The sequence below is a fragment of the Neolamprologus multifasciatus genome, chromosome 1 (genome assembly GCF_963576455.1).
Source record: "Neolamprologus multifasciatus chromosome 1, fNeoMul1.2, whole genome shotgun sequence".
Lineage (NCBI taxonomy): Eukaryota > Metazoa > Chordata > Actinopteri > Cichliformes > Cichlidae > Neolamprologus > Neolamprologus multifasciatus.
The window spans coordinates 10,292,606-10,312,408 of record NC_140439.1 but is presented as its reverse complement, the minus strand read 5'-3'; the positions used below and the strand labels follow the sequence as shown (position 1 = coordinate 10,312,408).

The window sequence follows — 19,803 nt, the reverse complement described above, 5'->3', positions numbered from 1 at the left end:
ATTGTATCTTTAGGCACTTTGCTACTTAGCAGCCTGTCATAAAAACACAGAATTTGTTCCTATTTCTTTAGTAGAATCTGTGAAAAATGCCAAAGATAACACAGTTTGACATACTTGAAATGGTATTGTTGACCCAACAATGTGATTCCCAAAGGGCTATTAGCTGAATATTAGCTGGTGTGAAGTGTGTCCCTAAAACAGAAAACATTTGAAAAAAACTGGACTAGTTGGGTCAAAAGAAGCGGCAGGCTCAGAAATCCACTTATAGCAGCTGAATACGTCTGTGAAGGTTCTCAGTCATCCAGGTCGTCGTAGTCTAAGGAGCTTGGACAGAAAAGCGTCTGGACTTTTCACCTCTCATCGAGGTGAAATGTCTTGAAGTCCAGACACTTTTCTTTCCAAGCTCTTTAGACTTCAGCAGATGAACTGCATCTGAATCATGTTTTAAGAGATCAAATCCGCCAAAGACCCACCAAACATACACCTGGCCTTTCAGCTGGTCCATCTGATAGAAGAAGAAAAATGTAAAGAGATGAGGGTTGGCTCAAGACTTTTACACAGTACTGTATATGTGCATAATTGATGTCTCTATTATAATGGCTGTAATAGGACTGACTGTATTCAAATACTCGCTCTGCTAATATTGTAATCTCAAGCTGAGCGTCTCAAGAGTTTTGGTTGATGAGATGGCTGCATCAATTTATTCCCCCCATCCTTCTCTTTCTCTCACAGACCCCAGCTCCCACTACGTGATCACACTAAAAGCCTTCAATAACGTGGGTGAAGGCATTCCCGTGTACGAGAGCGCCGTCACCAGAGCACAGTCAGGTAGGAACCAGACACATCCACATGTCGAATGGCTTTTCTTATTTGAAGCGATAGTGGATTTCTTACACCTTGAAGCGCTCAGAGGCAACATTTGAAGTGGTCTCATTTAGTCTCTTCATCTTGTTGTTCTTCAGATCACATGTAATGTGAGCGGTGCTCCTTGCACCGCTGTAAAAAAAAATAAAATTCTGAGTTGCACTTATTCGCTCTCTCTAATCCGCCGTCATTATCAGAAAAAATGTGTCTCGACTTCAAATTACCAGACAGATAATGGGTCATCGGGGAGTCTCACTGCTCTAATTAACTCTCTTCATCATGGCCCCCAGAATACTTGAGTCTCTTTTTAATCAAGTGAGCAAACCCCTTAAATTTTTTTATCCCAGACTATCAGTCCTGATGTGAGAGTGATGATGGATATTTTAACCAGGATGAATGGCAGAAGCTTTACTTGAGTTTTTTTTTTTTTTTTTAAGTAAAGAAGGAAAAAAACCTTCATCAGGCAAAAGAAGAATATTTTATGCAGCGACAAGTTTGTATGAAGTCTTTCATAACCGACTTCAAAAGAGCCTCATCACAAATGTTCATTATGCAATGTTAGCGTAATGGGATTTTGGCAGACATCAGCACTGAGCTGAAATATCCAGCATCAGTCGAACTCTGAGACGCAGTTTTCTCTGTGCTGCAGACTAAAAACAGCCGCAGAATATGGACAGTCCTGTTAGGCTGCCAGCCACACAATTAAAAGTAGGACTTAAGTCCCAATCCAGGGTGCTTGACAAATGATCTTAAAGCGTGAGGCACTGCCAGTTAGACTGCATGTTCGTGGAGTTCACACAGATTATGTGACAGTGTCAGAAGACAGCCAGCCCATGCACCCTGGGGTGTCCCAGAATGTGGGCTGCACCCGCCTCCTTTTCCCATCCAGCCTCCCACCTCCCCGCTCAGCCTTGATCACTCCAGTTTGTCTCTGCTGCAGCACTATTGCACCAACCAATTGAGGAGGGGTGGGATGCTGGATGACATGAATCACGTCAACATGCGTCGAGGGGGGGTGGCAGCCGGAGTGCGCGCACACACTCGCACGCTGTCATACTGTACCCTTCTCTCTATGACGCTTCCTCACATCCTCTCACATACACACTCACATACAGAGCTGCGCACACGCAGACCCCCTGTGGTGGCTTTGGCAACCCTTCGTCAGATCCAAACGTTTCCTCTCAAAGCAGAACCAAAGCCCACCACCATCGTCTGCTGCTGAATCCTCGGGGGCGCGTTCCCTTCCTGCCAGTTTGTTCAAGTCGGGATTAAAAAGACAAGCTGACCTACATAGTACTTTTACTTTTGAAAAAAACTGAGGGAAACTTGGTGAACTTTGGTTGAGAAAGTGCTAGGCTGAATACTTTATAATACGACGCTTAACTGAAAAGCAGGAAATGAAATATTTCACCTCTATTTCAAATAGATTTTTTTTTCCACAAGGGCAAGTCAGCCTTTACTCCTTCACAATATTGAACGCTCTATTCTTCCAGCCTGGGTAAAGAAATGTAGCTTGCATGCCACTCCAAAACCTCAGTGCCTCTCCACAGCCGCATGAATGCTTGGCGCTTCATCACGCACACACAAACTCTGTGACTCAGTCTTGGGCGTATAATGAGGGCAGCTATGTACAGAGGCATCAAATGGAGCGAGGCAGAGAGTAGAGGGCCAACAAGTGGGCTGAAGAGGAGTGTCATCACGGGTGACGAACCAGAGCTTTTTCTCCAGTCACAGCTAAACCAAGGACAGAGCTGTGAGCAGTGAATTCACCGGCCACAATGTCATCTTAAAGTGTTTATCATTCAGCATGATGGCCAGCAGCTGCCTTTTGGAGCCTTAGTTTGAACCCACTCAACATTTAAAAAGATATTAATATTACACTATGGAAGCTTTTACTTAATTACCTCTGGTTGTTTGAGTTCTGCTGAGAATTGTGCAAACTGGAGAGACAGTAGTATTATGATATTGTTAGTATTCAAGTATTTGTGTGTTTTTTACTGAATTATCTATGCATTTCTCCAAAATCTACCACACATACACTCACCGGACACTCATTTGGTACATCACACTTGTAATGGTTAGACCCTCTTTCCCTTCAAAACTGCTCTAATTCTTGTTGACACGCATTTGGAAAGGTGCTGGAACGACCATAGTCCTGTATGCTGTTAAGATGATGGCATCACACAGTTGCCAATCTGCTGTTCCCCCACCTTTATGACAAATTCTGACCCATCCGTCTGAATGTCGCATCAGCCGCCGAGGCTCATAAACCTCATAACGTTTTTTCCAGTGTCCTACTGTCCAAATTTGGTGAGGCTGTGAGAACCATGGCCTCAGTTTACTGTTCTTAGTGGGAGAAGTGTGTGGTCCTCACCGCTGTAGCCCATCTGCTTCAATACGTTGTGTGTTCAGAGATGCTCTTCTACACACCCTGGTTGTAATTAGTGCTAGGAGTACCCTTTTTTTTTTGGGGGGGGGGGGGGGGGGGGCTCTCTTTATCTTGTCTACATGCCTAAAAGCATTGAGTTGCTGCCATGTGATTGACTGTCTAGATATTTGCATTAGCAAGCAGTTGAGCAGGTGTACCTATGATGAGGGCTGGTGAGTGTATATCCTAGTGTAAAATGACCCATATTAAGTAAAGGCGCTAAACGCAAAGCTGACTGTCTGAATCTAACACTTTTAAAGATGTTGGTCGCATATATTTTCAGCTGTATATTTTTAAAAAAGTATACAAGTCATTATCTAGCATTGATTCAAAGAGGGACTGCAACTGGAAGTAGGGAGCAACCAACCTTGCCCTCTCGCAGCAAGCTTTCCACCTTTGAGCCGCACAACAAAAGCAGCAATATGACACAAGCCCTCAACCACAGGACCATTTGTTAGTGTCTCTCCCCTCTTCTGTGCCTCCAGGCTTCTTCCTTAAATCCTCAGTTTTCCTTCTTCAGTTTTCAAGAACATAATGCGCCTTCTCGGCAGCTCTCTGGGAAGATATTCCTGGGCACTCAGTGTCCCGTCTGTTCATCCACTTTGCTTTAAAATGTTGTAAAAGCTCCATGATGTAAACATCTGTAAATGCATTTTGACTCTTTCTTTGAAATGACTGGGTTGACATTAATATGTAACTTTTGGCAGCGGGATTACGGTGGTCTTCTTTCACTCCGGTTTTCCATTTACTGTAATCTTTTCTTAATGAATAGAGTATCTCTTCCTCTCTTTCCGTAGTGCTACAGTTGATAGAACAGCACATACTGTACTGTACTGTAGCTTCTGTAGATTGGTCTTATTGTAGAGGTCAGTGTCTGTTTTTCTAATAGAATCTTCTCTCTCCTTCTTTTCACCCTTCCCAATCCCATCCCTGTTGCACTTAACCATCCACCTCCCCCTCCTCTCCCTCCTCCCTCACCATCGTCCTGCATTTTTAACGCATTAACCTTATTTCTTCCTCTGCGTCCCTCCCCACGTCCTGTTTTGGCTCCACTGTCTGCTCCACCACGCTTCACATTCCCTTTTTAATTTGCTCATTTTAATTTTTTGTGCGCATGCATGTTGGGTTTTATGGCCTGATGTCCTGACCCTGTAGACCCCGATGTTGACCTGTACGACCTCTTACATGCTCCATACACCCCAGTACCAGACCCTCTCCCCATGATGCCGCCGGTGGGCGTTCAGGCGTCGGTGCTGAGCCACGACACCATCAAGGTGACCTGGGCCGACAACTCGCTGCCCAAGAGCCAAAAGGTTACAGATAACCGCTACTACACAGTGCGATGGAAGACCAACATCCCTGCCAACACTAAAGTGAAGGTAAGAGATTCTTCTTTCGCATGATTGCATTCAGTTGATCAGATTTACAATTCGACATCAGTTCTCTAACCAAAGCAGGTTTAGTTAGACTTTTATTGTTTTTGTTTCTTTTATCTTTGGAGCTCATTTAGCTGTTTCAGGTTCAGTTCAACGCTTTCAAATAAGTAACACATTTAGCACGGAGAACAAGTCAAATCAGATCGCTGTGTCCAAACATTAGTGATGCAGCAATATAGTACAGTTTCAGTTTATTTCTGTGCATCCCTTCAGGGCCCACACTTTCCAGAGAGATGTATTGATGTGCTGAAAATAAAAAGTAATGTCATATGAGGGCATATATAATTAAGTATTCCCACATTTGTACCAGTGTGATGATCTGTTTTCATTCAACCTTTGAAGGGCTATAAAGAGGAACTGATGCCCTGCACTTGTATGATCATCAGAACTCAGAACTTGCTCTTACATGATTGGTCGTCCTGCTCGTTAGTGTCTTACATAAAGTTAGCTTTTTTTTTAAACAGCTGGATTCTGACTAGAAGTCTTTGTGTTATCAATGGCTGGAGTAAACAGTCCTTTAGCAGCTACTTTGTCAAGCAGAAGAGCAGCTGGTGCTTTTGTTTACAGTGCAGCGTCACACACTCCTGTTCCTTTCATAAAGAAGCCTGTCAGCAGTTGGCTTTCCCCCATTTTTCCACAAGCAGCTACAATCTGATTCCTTTCTGCGCTGGATGAAAATACAAAACGTTGGTCAGTTACGTCCATATGAAGTCAGACGTGTGCAGCTCCATCGCTCCTTTCAGTTTTAAAAAAGCTGATTCATTGAGATATTAGTTTGAGTTAGCAATAGCTTAACTTAGAATGACTCAGAAGAGCGATCAGCAAAGAGCGAGGGTGAAAGCAAACACTGGATCATATGATGCTGCATTTCCTGTAAAATTCAAATCAAGCAGGTGGTTAAGGCAGATCCCGAAACTAACAGACACTGGCACAGAATTGGATTAATCAATTTGAACAGCACCCTTTGTATGAGTTGAAGCAGTTCAAGGACTGGCAGGATTGCAAACGTAAGTGGCCAAACAAATAGTCATGAACATGAGAAATGAAAATGAGGGAGTAACAATGTCGAGAGATGTATACAAAGATAGTGAGTGATTGTACTTGAACAGCTCAGCTAAACTAAACTTCATTTGAGGAATTTAAACAAGCAGATTTTCCTGTGTTAAAAAAAATTGTTTTGGTTTGTTACAAGATCCTAACAATAGTTCTTCATCAGTGAAGAACACCGCATGAGAATCTTACATTTATTTACTGGGATTAGTGTCCAACAGATGCAAATCATGAGGCACTTTCTCTGAAGAGTTAAAATATTTGTAGTGACTGTGAGCCGAGCCTTGAACAGGCTGTTTGAGATTCCGATTCCAATTCCTGAGCTGCAGCTCAATTATGATGATTACTTATCTCCAAATAATAGAGCGCAGCGGATGTGCGTGTGTGCGTGTGTGTGTGTGTGTGTGTGTGTGTGTGTGTGTGGTCCTTGTATCATGCATGTGTGCAAACCTGTGACCGAGCAGAGCTCAGATAAAGGCCCGCGTTTACCGATAAATTATTCAACAAGGACGAGGCGAACTGAGAACTAGAAAAAGAGGGCGTAGATCTGACGGTGCATTCTCCATACCGCCACCTTGAAAGGTGTATGCACAAACGTACGCAGACTCAGTATCCAGGTCTTGTACCGGATGCTGGCACCCACTGTTTTTTGTTTGAGGCTTCCATTGAACTGCAAAGGTTTGTTGTCACTCAAAGTGAAATGGAGGGCGAATTTGAGTGTTACAGCAGATTCATTAACACAATGTAAATCCACAACAGTACAGATATATGGAGTAAGGCTCAGCTTGCTGCCGTGAATGGATGCTTAAAACGGTTTGTGTCACTGAGGCTCATCCCCAAAATCTAATATATTATAATGTCTATTAGAGAAGCTCCGAAACTTTACAGTGCATCGTGTATGTAAACATAGATGTACCCAAGAGGTATACCAGCAGTAAAGCCTTCACCTTAATGCCTCCCTTAGTGCAAGTCCACAGACATGCTTGTACATTATTGAAGGGATGACTGCTCTCTAACAGGCTGCATGGTTCTAAAGAACAGGGTGTTTTCATTTCCTATCCTACTGCCCTCTGTTTGACAGCCCCCAATGGAGAGCTGCACTTCTGCCATAGCACGCAACATTATAGACAGGACACTGGAGAACCTGACTGTGCTGCTACGACTACTTTTTTTCTCATGCTGGTTCATCCCAGTGGAGCTCGAGATAAATGTTGCATAACTTCAGATTCTAAATAGTTCACTAGCGCTTAATAACGTATACAGATGTTTTGTAAATGATGCACTCTCTTTGTGGCACTGTGCACTCAGTCCATTGCAAAAGTCTTGCAATAAAACCCCACAAAAACCCAAGCATTATAAACACGGAAATTATTGCGGGACTGTTTCATCAGACCTTACTCATTTTAGCTAGGCGTACCTAATAAAGTGAAAACTGAGTCTATTTCGTATAAACATGATTGAAACCATCAAAAGATGGAAAGGATGTGGTTCCAAACACTGGCTAGTGCACGTAATGCCTCGTGAATGTGAATCCTTCACACCGGTAATTTATTTTAGAACTAAAACAGGTCTTACTGATCTGTGGAGCTGGTTTTATACTTGAAGGAGCATTTAAATGATTCTCAAACGCCGCCTTGCTTCAGCTTCTCAGTCCTGAATGTTTTTGTTCTCTCTGACATTGAAACTTAACGTGTTTGGATTGTTAGTCTGGAAAAGCAAGACATCTGCAGGTGTTATTCAGTTAGCAAAAATCGCACAGCTCTATTCTTTTCTCTGCCAGAAAACAGTTTCCAGGGTTGTTCGGCAGCTCTGCCGTCTCACAAACTGATTTCTTGTTTCCCGCTTTTGCTCGTTTTTCCCCAGATGGTCAACACCACCAACCTGAGCTACACGGTGCCAGATCTGAAGCCCAACACGCTGTACGAGTTCTCCGTCATGGTGACCAAAGGCCGCCGCGTCAGCACATGGAGCATGACAGCCCAGGGCACCACCTTTGAGACCAGTAGGAGCACTGCAGACACGCAGACACAAACAACCGCGCATAAACACACACAACGCATACATGAGTACAAAGACACGAACACGACACCTACGGTGTACTGAGCCCCCTGGCTGGCTCAGGAGTGACATTGTACTTTTTGCCGACCTAGGAAGGAGGAGGGGCAATGCCTGAAGATTATCAAGCAAGCTGTGACTCCACAGTGTAGTCCAGTAAAAACCAAAGACTGCCATTAACCAAAACAGTGAACAGTAACTAGAATAGAAATTGAGGAAAACTGCAGCAAAGTTGAGAATTAATTGCAGGTGATCATTTAAGGAGAGTAGGTAGGGACTAACCATTCTTCCAAAATATAATAGAAATACAGTTTATATTAAACTCTGGACCAGGTGTCTCAGCCTGAAGAGCAGTAAAAAAAACAGTGGATACAGTCAGTCTCCCTTGGACTACTTTTGGCTGGTCCCCCCCTCTGCTTTCCTGTTTGTCTCCACTATCGCTATCAAATAAAGGCAAAATGCCAAAAAAAAGATAATATTTTAAAAAACAATAACATGCTTTGAGATTACTAAAGAAAAAACAATTTCTTTTAATCTCTTGCATAAATATTTTTGAGTTTTCTAAAGGAAAGGTGAACAGCGTTTTTATTTCAGCCCACCCGTGGGTTTGTCTCACAGCTGAGGAAATGGATGCTATTGTGTGCGTGTGCATCATCAACACACCCACACACAAGTATAGTATATAAAAACTGTTGCTTTTTAGTCCAGCGGGAATACTATCAGCATAAAACTTTCCACATTTTATTTATATCCTGAAATGAAAGTTAATAATAGGACCATGTGCATGTGTGTTATTTAACCTTCTCATCAGCTCGAACAATGTCTCGTCTCCATCCCTGTCACAGCTCCCAGCTCCGCCCCGAAGGATGTGACTGTGGTGAGCAAAGAGAACAAACCACGCACCATAATTGTCAACTGGCAGCCTCCCTCTGAAGCCAATGGAAAAATCACTGGTGAGCCCCAAAGCCTCTCTTGTCCTTCTCACAGTTTTCTCACTACTTATTATTTTGACAGTTTTGTAGCATCTCTGCACAGCAATGGACTCACATTTAGGTGAAGAATTGATGTGCAGATTGTAAACATGTCTGGGAGCTGTCTGATCACCCAGCTGCAGACTGATATTTTTTCTGTAAAAGTAGATATCCTTCAGAAAAGTATGTAAATGCATCACTCCTCGCTCTCCTGTTGGGGCTCTTAAGAATAAAAACAATATCAGTGATCTTACTTTGCGGAGAATAAAACGACATTTTAAACAATTGCTTGTTGTTCTTGGCGTCTTCTTTTGTAGGCTATATCATCTACTACAGTACAGATGTAAACGCCGTGGTCCACGACTGGGTTATCGAACCAGTGGTGGGCAATCGTCTGACTCACCAGATCCAGGAGCTAACGCTGGACACCACCTACTACTTCAAGATTCAGGCCCGAAACTCAAAGGGCATGGGCCCCATGTCTGAGCCCGTGCAGTTCCGCACTCCAAAAAGTAGGTTTATGTGACGCACGTTTTTCATATGGCAGCATTTACAGACTGTTAAACAAAGTCAAAGATCCATCAGTTAAATAGACGTTTAAGCTCTCTAACAAAAACAAATGAGGACTGTGAGATGTTTAGTCATCACGTAGCTTTATGCATGTGTCAATAGGCAGCTCCTGGCTAACATAGAGACAGTACACAGCTTCCATAGCTGCCGTTATGTCAGGGCTTTGGGTTAGTCGTGGAGTTATTCTGCCCTCAGCTGTCTAAAAATCAACAAATGCACCTTCAAGATTTTTGTTTTCTCAGACACAGTGACCGTCCTCAGATTGCGCCGGCGTATTTATGTGATGTGATTTACATCACAGATGGATTTTTTTCCATAGAACATTCAACACATCATATAAGCTTAAATACATTTTATTCCAAACACCTTTGAGCACTTCTTCTATTGCTGCGTGAAACTCGTGAACTATAACAAGGATGCTTTTCAAACCTTCTTGATTAATTTGGCTTGGGCTGCTAACTGATGAGTCTGCTAAGCAAATGTTGTAGAGAATATTGTAGGTTCAGTTTGTTTCTGCTTCTTACGGCTGATTAGTTTTTAGCTGGATATATTTCATAAGCATCCACTCTTTTTAGAGAATGCTAATATTTAGGACATAAAGTCAGTGTGTGTTGACTGTAGGAAGGTATTATATATATATATATATATATATATATATATATATATATATATAAAAATAATACCTCTAATGTCAGCCTGGTTGTGTCTTTAGCGTACTCTGTTTGGCTGCTGTTTGGTTTTCCTACTGGTTTTCCTTCCTATAGTTTTGCCCCTCTCTTCCTCTTCCTCCTCCTCACAATCCCCATCTCTCACTTTATTTCTGTCTCCCTCGCTGCTGTTTTCAGCTAACCACTTTTTTGCTTTTTATTGTCTCTCCCTCTCTGCTCTCCCTTGGCCTGTTAAGCTGAGTCCTCTGACAAAATGGCTAATGACCAAGGTAAACTCGCTCTCCACACTTTATCACTGCTGGACTGCACCCCCTAATGTTTCTCTTTTTCCAAGGACCATCTTCTACGCCGATTTAAAAACAGAAAAAAAAGAAAGAAAGAAAGAAAAGCTGTGCTTGTATAGTTTTTTAGATAATAAACATTTGACAGGCTCTATGTGGTGATAGAAAAGACCATTAAAATGACTTTTTGTTTTTCACCTATCTTGATTCAGCCTCAAATCTCACACCAAATATGGGACCTTCAGGAAACCAACCTCCACGGGACCCTGTTCCACCAAGTAAGATTATAATTCCTCCTGCCTTATTTAGTGCCCTTGCTCAGTTGTCATGTTGTCAGACACTACAGTCGTGCTGTAACCTGGACAATGTTTCCCAAAAGTGTCCCCACGACTGAACAATGTAACTCAACCAACTCTTAGAAATTATCATAGACTAATAATTTATCACTTAGAGGTGACTTATAAGTAACTATAGCCTCATATTTGTTTCAGTACAAATTTAAAACTATTTATTATGATCTTGCATTTAATTAAAAAAATTTTTACTGTTAAAGTTCATACAGACATTAAAGTTTGTGCTCTAACTTTGATTTTCTCTTGCCGAGGAATTAAAGATGGGGAAAATCATATCCTGGTCATTGTCATAATCATCTCAGTGGGAGCCTTCACCATCATAGTGGTGGTAGTGGGGGCCTTCCTGTGCACGCGGCGCACCACATCCCACCAGAAAAAGTAAGACGCACTGTCCCACTTTTACATTGCATGCTCTCTTTTTGTCTCTTTGTAATATAGATCTTCTCACTCTGTTTTATTAACCTACAGATCAGCTCCCTCCAGTATCTTTGACTGTTTTGCTGCTGTCGCTAACAGCTCTGTGTTCTCTCCGATAGAAAGCGGGCTGCCTCAAAATCTTCCAACGGCTCTCACAAATACAAGGGGAACTCCAAAGACCTGAAGCCACCCGATCTTTGGATTCACCACGAGAGGCTGGAGCTTAAACCCATGGACAAGTCGCCAGACCCCAACCCAGTCATGACTGAAACCCCCATTCCCCGCACCTCACAGGACATCACCCCTGCTGACAGCGGATTGGAGAGCAACCCCCACCTGCAGCAGAGGCGCAACTCCTACCGTGGTCAGTCTTGCTCAAGGCGGAGACTTAAAATGTGATGTTTTGGGAAAAGAGATCAAAGCGAAATGCCACCCTTGCTGCCTGAGCTTACATGCATAATAACATTGAGTAGACATCTCTAGTTTGGCTGCAGACAGAAAACTACATTTTAAGAGTGTGACTTAAAAAAACGATGATTTTCAGGTAGGAATGAGCTAATATCCTCAGGTTTGCTTTCAGGAGGTTGCTGGAGGAGTCCTGAAGAGTTTCAGATGCTGTTTTTTGTGTCATGAGTCAACACCTGTTCAATTACTGTTGTTTTCCTGGGATTATCATGCAAAACATTTCATGCTTTTCATACATGCTGCCCATTACTCGTCATGACGCAGGTTTCTGCAAATACAGTAAAGCTACTCAATGTAACTGTGACATTTAAAGATACAATCAAAACCCAATTAGTGCATTGATTAAGGATCCTGAGATCAGACGGATCGTTAATAAAAGGGGGGGGGAAAAAAACCCCGACAATCAATAGGGTAGCAGCTCTTTCTGATTGGCTGGTGTCCACCGTACCTTTTAGGCCACGAATCAGAGGACAGCATGTCTACACTAGCAGGCCGACGAGGGATGAGGCCTAAAATGATGATGCCTTTTGATGCGCAGCCGCCTCAGCGTAAGTGTGTGCGTGCGTGTGTGTGTGTGTGTGTTTGTGCAGTCGATTTGGAAACTCCTCACAAAACAATATGAAACTAGAGCACACAAACTCTTAAGTTAACAACTTCCAAATGTTCCTCGTGGTTGTCTAATTAGAAAACGTTTCATGCTTCTCGTGACATGTTAATGTTTCTGGGGATTTTTTGGTTTAGTGACTAAGCTGACAGAGAATATTGAAGTGTGTGTGTGTCACAGAAAACTGCATGTGTACATCTCATCATCATCATCCTCATCACCAGTTGGTTAAACATCTTGTTGTGTTTGTGTGTCCGTGTATTCATGTCCATTTCCATTCACAGCCGTGATTAGCGCTCACCCCATCCATTCCCTCGATAACCATCACCACTATTATCACATGGGCAGCCTGTCGTCGGCGACACGCAGCTACCTCTACCACCAGGGCAGCGGGTACCCACGCCCGCACACCTGCACCCCCATCTCTCATCTAGACAGGGTGGACTCCACAGGTGAGACACTGCCCCCTGCTGGACAGCACGAGGAGTAACAAAGAGGACAAGGGCACTCTTACCTTATGTCATAACCACTCACAGATCTGTCATTTGCTTATTCATTCCCATGCCGCTACCACCTTATGTTCATATTTGAGTTCTCCATAGTGTTACTAACCACTCTTGCTTTCCTTCCTAATATACTGGCTGTGCTCTTTACCAAGATAAACAAGGGAATGTAGTCGGATACACTATATTGCCAAAAGTATTCACACGTCTGCCTTCACATGGATATGAACTTCTTAATGCATAGGGTTTAATATATTGTTGGTCCACTCTATTGCAGCTTCAACTCTTCTGGGAAGGCTTTCCAAAAGGTTTAGGAGTGTTTCTTCTTCCAGAAGATCATTTGTGAGGTCGGACACTGTTATATGAGAAGACCTGACTTGCAGTCTCCACTCTAATTCATCCTAAAGGTGTTCTGTGGGGTTGAGGTCAGGACTCTGTGCAGGGCAGTCAAGTTCTCATCCATGTCTTTGTGGGCTTTATGCGCTGATGCGCAGTCATGTTGCAGGAAGGGAACAGGAACAGGAAGGGGCCGTCCCCAAACTGTTCCAAAAAAGTCAGGAGTTTGAAATGGTACAAAATAGCTTTGTATGCTGAAGCATTAAGAGTTCCTTTCACTGGAACTGAGGGGCTGAGCCCAACTCCTAAAAAAACAACCCCACACCATAATCCCCACTCCACCAAACTTTACACTTGGCACAATGCAGTTAGACGAGTACCGTTCTCCTGGCCATGGAAACCCATTCCATGAAGCTCTCTACACACTGTTTTCGAGCTAATCTGAAAGTCACATGAAGTTTGGAGGTCTGTACCATGTCTAATCATTTCCATTTTTTATAGCAGCACAGTTGACTGTAGAATATTTTGCAGCGATGAAATTTCACGATTGGACTTGCACAGGTGGCACCCTATCACAGTACCTACGACTGAGCTCCTGAGAGCTGCCCACTCTTTCACAAATGTGTGTAGAAGCAGTCTTCATGCATAGGTGCTTGATTTTATACACCTGTGACCACAGAAGTGATTGGAACACCTGAACTGATCTGGATGTGTGAGTGAATACTTTTGGCAGTATAATGCACAAATAACTAGTTATAGTGAAAGAAAAATAGAAGGCTGAACTGGTGTTCAACTGACCTGAAGTCATTTATAAAGGTAGACCACAAGTTGCAGCTTCAGAAATTTTAAGATGTTTGCTTTTTATTGCTACTGAGCTTTTGAAAAAAAAATTCCTACTTTCTTTTTATTTGATTTTTTTAACACTTAAGATGTTTGCATGCTCTTATTCATGTTTTGAGGAACCTGGATATTGCTATAGAACTGGGATACTGTGAGATGTAAACACGAAGAAAAGACCACTGGGATAGGATGAACTGAAACCTGAATGATGTAATGTTCGTATGTATATTTACAGGATTCTAAATAAGACAGGTCTCTCGTCTTCTCGTGTACAGATTCACAAATAGAAAGTTCCTTGACAGATATTCAGATTGGAGACAGCAAAACCAAAAATGAAAGCCTAAAATTCCAGCTTTAATTATTATTTATGACTTTTTCTTGGTAACTTTCTACAAGCCGGTTGGCAGGCACTGGCATGCCGAAAAATGTTCTAATCCTGCAAACCCGCATTCTGACTATCCCCACCTGCTGCCTCCTCTCCAGAGTCTGTGAGGAATACTCCCAGCTCTGAGCCCGCCCCTCCTGCCACCGCCTCCTCCCAAGCCTCCTGCCCCTCAGAGATCCTGGCTGACCCAGAGGGCAGCTACCACGGCTCCACCACCACAGAGGAGGAGCCTAGCTACTCCAGCAACCTGCCCCCAATCCGCTCAGCTCACCCGCATGCCCACGCCCATCCTCTCAAGAGCTTCGCTGTACCTGCAATCCCAGCCTCCAGCCACCCATCCTATGAGTCTCCCGCCCTGCCCAGCACTCCCCTGCTCACTCAGACCGGTGAGCCCTCATATCACTGACACCCACCAAGCTAAACAGAGTTGAATCAGAATTTTTCTAACTAGCTCTTAAAAAATCTTTGCGAGCTGAAAAAAATTTTTTTTTAAAGCACTGGTGTGTGTTGCGTTCACTGAGTGTAGTATTTTCGTGTGACCTTTCTTCACTCAGGGCCTCCCACTCACCCGCATGTTGTGAAAACAGCCTCCATCGGAACACTAGGAAGGACACGAACACCGATGGTGGTCACCGTGCCCAACGCCCCCGATGTACCAGAGACCAGCAAGATGCTAGAAGATGTAGACAGCGTGAGTACAGCGCCCCACACTGGCTGCTTGTAGTAAGGCAGTCTGATTTTGTTTGGTAGGCCTAATGATGGTGGTGAATATTTGATATTATTTTTGCTGCTTCTTTTGGGTTGTTTTTTTTAAATGATACCAATCACATTCCTTCCAAATCCATGTCAGGTTTACTTTGGGCACTGGATGATACAGTTACTTTCAGCTGAACATCGGTTTTAACCACATTTTCTGTTTGTTCTCTCTCTCTCTGTTTTTCTTTTTTTGTATTCTTTCCAAATTCAATCTCACCATGTTTTTACTTATTCTTTTTTTTTGTGGCGTTGTCGGCTCTCCTTTGGTCATTTCATTTAACCGTTAACTACCAATTTTAACAAAACAACCCCCAAACAAACCCATAACTGGAATGATTTTTAATTTTTTGCCATTGAACTTTCTGCCTTGATTGGCTGTTGACCGTATGTTGGTGTCGGCTTCTCTTTGTTTTTTTTCCTCGACGTCGTGCTTTTGTCTGCTGCCTCTTTCTGTTTTTGTCCTTTTCGACCCTTCAGTTTCATTGATCCACCCAGCCCCCCCCCCCCCCCTCCTCCAGCTCGCCTCACCTCACCCATGCGCCCCCTTTGCCAAACTCCTCCCTGTCCTCTGTGAAAGATCCCTGACTGATCCTCTCCTCTCCTTTCCTTTCCTCTGCTTTCTTCCTTCCCTCCTTCCAGGTGCTTGCCTCCCTCCCCCCCTGCCCCTCCCCCGCCCCCCGCAGTAACCCTGTTCCTCTCCCCCAGAGCTACGAGCCCGACGAGCTGACCGAGGAGATGGCCCACCTCGAGGGCCTGATGAAGGACCTGAACGCCATCACGACAGCGCCATGAGCATGCACTTGCACCGAAACACCACACACAGACAGACACACACACAAGCACACACTCTCTGTCACCCCCCCCCCCCCCCCCCCCACACACACACACACACACACACATACAGAAAGTCACACACCCTAAAGAAAAAAACACAACCAAACAATACAAAACAAATCAACAAAACCTTCGGAGCCAGAGGCTGCTGGACACAAAATGGCTTCTCATCCCCACGAAAAAGAAAAAAAAACTCTCGCGTCTCCCCCTGCAGAGAAAAACAAAACTTCCAGACTGAAACGTAGGAATTACTTTTTCCTTTTTTCCCCGGCTTACCTTGCTCAGTCTCAGGAAGGAGATTGCCATGAGAGGGAAGAAAAAGTGAGACAACTTCATCTTTATATGAAGAACCATTCTCAGAGACTATGAACTTTTAAAAAGGAAAAATAAAAACAAACAAACATTGGTCGCTTTCAACCGGAAGATTGTGAATTTTTTTTTTCCTCAGCAAAAATGGTAGTCTTTTTTTTTTGTTTGTTTGTTTTTCGGTGCCGAACACTCTCGCTTGAGACGGTTGATTCAGTGTCAAGTCCAAAAAATATGCTGGTTTTTGATGTATGGTGCTCATGCGGCACAGTCTACACACAGTGTTTGTTTGATAAGTGTTTTCTTTGTGCATTTTGTATATCTATTGGACAGTTTCAGTGAAGTGAACGTTGGATTTCAGCCGCCTCCTCCTCTTTACCAAGCCTACATTATTCATCAACTTTTCTTTTGTCTTTTACCCATGTGTCATATGACTTTTCATGGTTTTTTTTATGTTATTGTATTATTTTTTACATAAATATCCTTATAAACATGTACATATGTTTTTTTGTTTGTTTGTTGATGTTTTTTAATGTTTCCCATCATTTCATTATTATTATTATTATTATTATTTGGGATGGAAGTGGGATAATGAATGAGTCCTGAAGCTCAGTTTTTCATATCAGCAGAGGAGAGAGAGACCTGGTGCGTTTCTACAGTGCATTCTTCTCTGAGGTCGCGTTGCCACCCTTTGTACATGAAAGTGTTTTCCAGTTTTTGGTTTGTCACGGGAGCTCCGTTTAAAAAAAACAAAAACAAAAAAAAAAGCCTTACCAACGCGCAGGTATGTCGGCGCCGTGGAGACGACTCTGCTCTGCGTGGATGGTGTCACTCAGCTGTCACCATCGGCAGGATCTCCTCGCAGGTCAGGGGTACCAAGGACTCAGGGCGCTGGTCCCCCACCCCACCTAAATTACAAAAAACCCATCTACAGCAACAGTCGAGTTGTGTTTTATACCACATGTTAAGTCGAATGTGTGTGTTGTTTTCCAAAAAAACAATATTTCGTTTCAAGCATCTGTACTGCTGAACCACGTGTGTGTGCGTGCGTGCATCCCCCATCCCCGGCAGCGCAGGAGTGTGTTTGCTGTTTTTCCATCACCGTGGTTCTTCTACAAATGTTATCAGATGCAAAGATGTTGGCCTTTTTGAAGGGGACTCCCAATTTGTTTTGTTTTTTTACATGGTTTTGTATGAAGAAAAAAAAAAGAAGCTTGTTCTATACACAAATCCAATATTTAAAAAAAGGAAAAAAAAAAAGAAACTAGTTTTTCATTACCCTCTTACCCAAAGAAACTTGTCATTTGCGATCATAGTAATTTGCTCTACTTTTGTGAATACCATGTTTCTCATACATGTACATCGTCATGAATGTCAATATAACTGTAAGAGATTTTAACTATGGATACAAACAAGGAACAAGTTTTTGTGGGGCGGCACGTCGGGAGGGACCAGGGTGGGGGTTGACGGACAAAAGCGGGAGAAAGAGGAGCGGACTCCATTTGGGAAATAATCTATTGAGTTGTAAACAGTTGAACCTGTATTGCACTTTTTCACAATTTTTGGAAAGTACATTTCTTACATATCTTGTGTTTTAAATATCGAAAGCTGTTTGTGTAACGTAGTGTCCTAGGTAAGCAGCAGGCAGCTGGTCTTTTTCTTTTCTTTTTTTTTTTTTAATGTTTATTATTATTATTTTTGGTTTTTTGCTTCAGAGATGATATGGATTGAGCGGCCAGGCGGTTTATACTCTGCAGCTCACGATGAGGAATTCTGTTGTTGCTTGTTCATGTACAGAGCTTTCTTTGCTTTCTGTAGAAATGGAGAAAAAAAAATCTGTGGCTTTTTAAAAAATGTCGGAAAAAATGTTTGGACAAAAAAAAAGAGGAAAAAAAAGATGTTTTTTTTATTGGTGCTCCTATACATTGTGTATACAAACAATTATGAATACTAACAAAGTAACCGTGTCTGCTCGTCTTCTTTTCATCAGACATGACGCCCGACAGGTAGCATTGGTATACATACATACTCCAGAGATGAGTGAACTCTGAAGAGTCTCTAACCTTGGGCTTTACATTTTGAGGGGGGGGGGGGGGGGGATAAATATCTTTCGGTAAAAGTACAGGGTTGATTTACAACATTGAAATCCTTCATTAAAAAAGCAGGGCAGCTGTCATTTCACCTCATAAATTTAACAATAGAAGAGGATTGCCTATGTCAGTTTGTACTCTGTCATGTGGTTATTATGAGATGGGTTCACCTCACATGATAGGGAAAAACATTTGGGTTTTATTCACAGTGTGAACCTGAATCTATGTACACGTGACAAAAATTCTTCCATCTGTAGACGTGACAACATCCTGTATGTGAGGTCAGCTGATGAAAAGTCATTTTTTCCACAGTCAGTGCAGTTATGATGAAATTTCTCTATTTTTGCATTTTTAAAGCTGTGGATTTTACTAAAAAAAATCCTGTCTATTAGTCATGCTTTTTGTTGTTTTCTGCAGCATTCGCATATATAGGCTAAAAATACTTTACTCAAAGAGTTGTAAACTGTGATGTCTTGTCTACAGGATATGCCCATAGGGTGCGAAAAGCCGACATTTGAGTTTGTCTATGGGTGGGGGCCAAAATCGGCCCAACAAAGGCTCGGTTCAGCCCGCTGTATAGCTTTGGAACAAGTGAAGGACGCCGAGGTTTTAGACTTTTAACTGTATTTTAATAGTTTTTTATAGCATTGCTGCGAATGAAGACCTCACTCATGAGTATTCATACTACACTAAGGTAAAAGAAAAAAACGGGTCATTTCCTGTAAATTAAGAAAAGCTTTGTTTTATAATTACAGAAAAGTCTGTGCAATGAGCTGTCTGTAAAGTAACTTTTCTATATCATGTATAAAAACTGAGATATATTGTTGAAATTGCACGCTGACGCAAAGGCGAGTTTAACATGTCCAACCCACTTAACATTAAGTGGGTTGTATGTGGCCCATAATGTAAAATGAGTTTTACATCCCTGTTCTAGATATTTAGGAAACAAAGTGCTCTGAATTGCAGAACACCACCATCTGCCTGACAGTCTCCTGCTACTGCTTCACTACTACTAAAACAGTCTAATGCAACAGTTCAGTACAAACACCCAACCTTCAGGTTAATAAGTTCAGTTTTTGCCCTCTGATCTAGCCACATAACACTGATGATCATCACCGGTCACATGGTAAGTGCACTCCCATGGGAATTACACCTTTGAACAGGTAAAATCATGTCACCTGAATCTAGACCAGGAGTGTCAAACTAATTTTACATTGCGGGCCACATACAGCCCACTTGGATCTTAAGCGCCGGACCAGTGAAACTGCCCTTTCTGTCAATGTAAAGAAGTCACACATTTACCTGTTTTTCTACATGTTAAAGAAAGAGCTGCTGTGACAAAGAAAGAACTCTGTCAGCATGACTCTTTGGACTTAAATTGTAAGATATAAATGTGTACAATTACAAGAGACGTTCTGGTAGCTCATTGCCCAGACTCTCCTTGTTGTGTGGTTGTTGTTGTTATTAAACTGATTTCTATAGTAGAAAGTGGAAAAACAAACTTCCGTTTTTCACAACGTTACAAAGGTTTTATTACAGACATAGCTAAGCGTTTTGCAATTGGGTATAAATTATGAAAGTTGAAATTTCT

At 42.5% G+C, this 19,803-nt stretch overlaps 1 protein-coding gene across 1 annotated transcript in view; it reads left to right on the top strand.

Moving 5' to 3' along the window:
- Positions 1 to 18,084, top strand: part of neo1a (neogenin 1a) — a 156,066-nt gene extending 137,982 nt beyond the window's left edge. The window contains exons 16-29 of the mRNA XM_085163299.1: positions 733 to 828; positions 4,448 to 4,671; positions 7,642 to 7,780; positions 8,679 to 8,786; positions 9,122 to 9,316; positions 10,279 to 10,311; positions 10,536 to 10,601; positions 10,928 to 11,054; positions 11,213 to 11,457; positions 12,014 to 12,106; positions 12,447 to 12,614; positions 14,325 to 14,612; positions 14,781 to 14,917; positions 15,688 to 18,084. Of these exons, the coding sequence (XP_085019425.1) occupies positions 733 to 828; positions 4,448 to 4,671; positions 7,642 to 7,780; positions 8,679 to 8,786; positions 9,122 to 9,316; positions 10,279 to 10,311; positions 10,536 to 10,601; positions 10,928 to 11,054; positions 11,213 to 11,457; positions 12,014 to 12,106; positions 12,447 to 12,614; positions 14,325 to 14,612; positions 14,781 to 14,917; positions 15,688 to 15,774 (2,006 nt within the window). The 3' untranslated portion in view covers positions 15,775 to 18,084. The remainder of the gene's footprint in view (positions 1 to 732; positions 829 to 4,447; positions 4,672 to 7,641; positions 7,781 to 8,678; positions 8,787 to 9,121; positions 9,317 to 10,278; positions 10,312 to 10,535; positions 10,602 to 10,927; positions 11,055 to 11,212; positions 11,458 to 12,013; positions 12,107 to 12,446; positions 12,615 to 14,324; positions 14,613 to 14,780; positions 14,918 to 15,687) is intronic.
- The last annotated feature ends 1,719 nt before the right edge of the window (positions 18,085 to 19,803 follow it).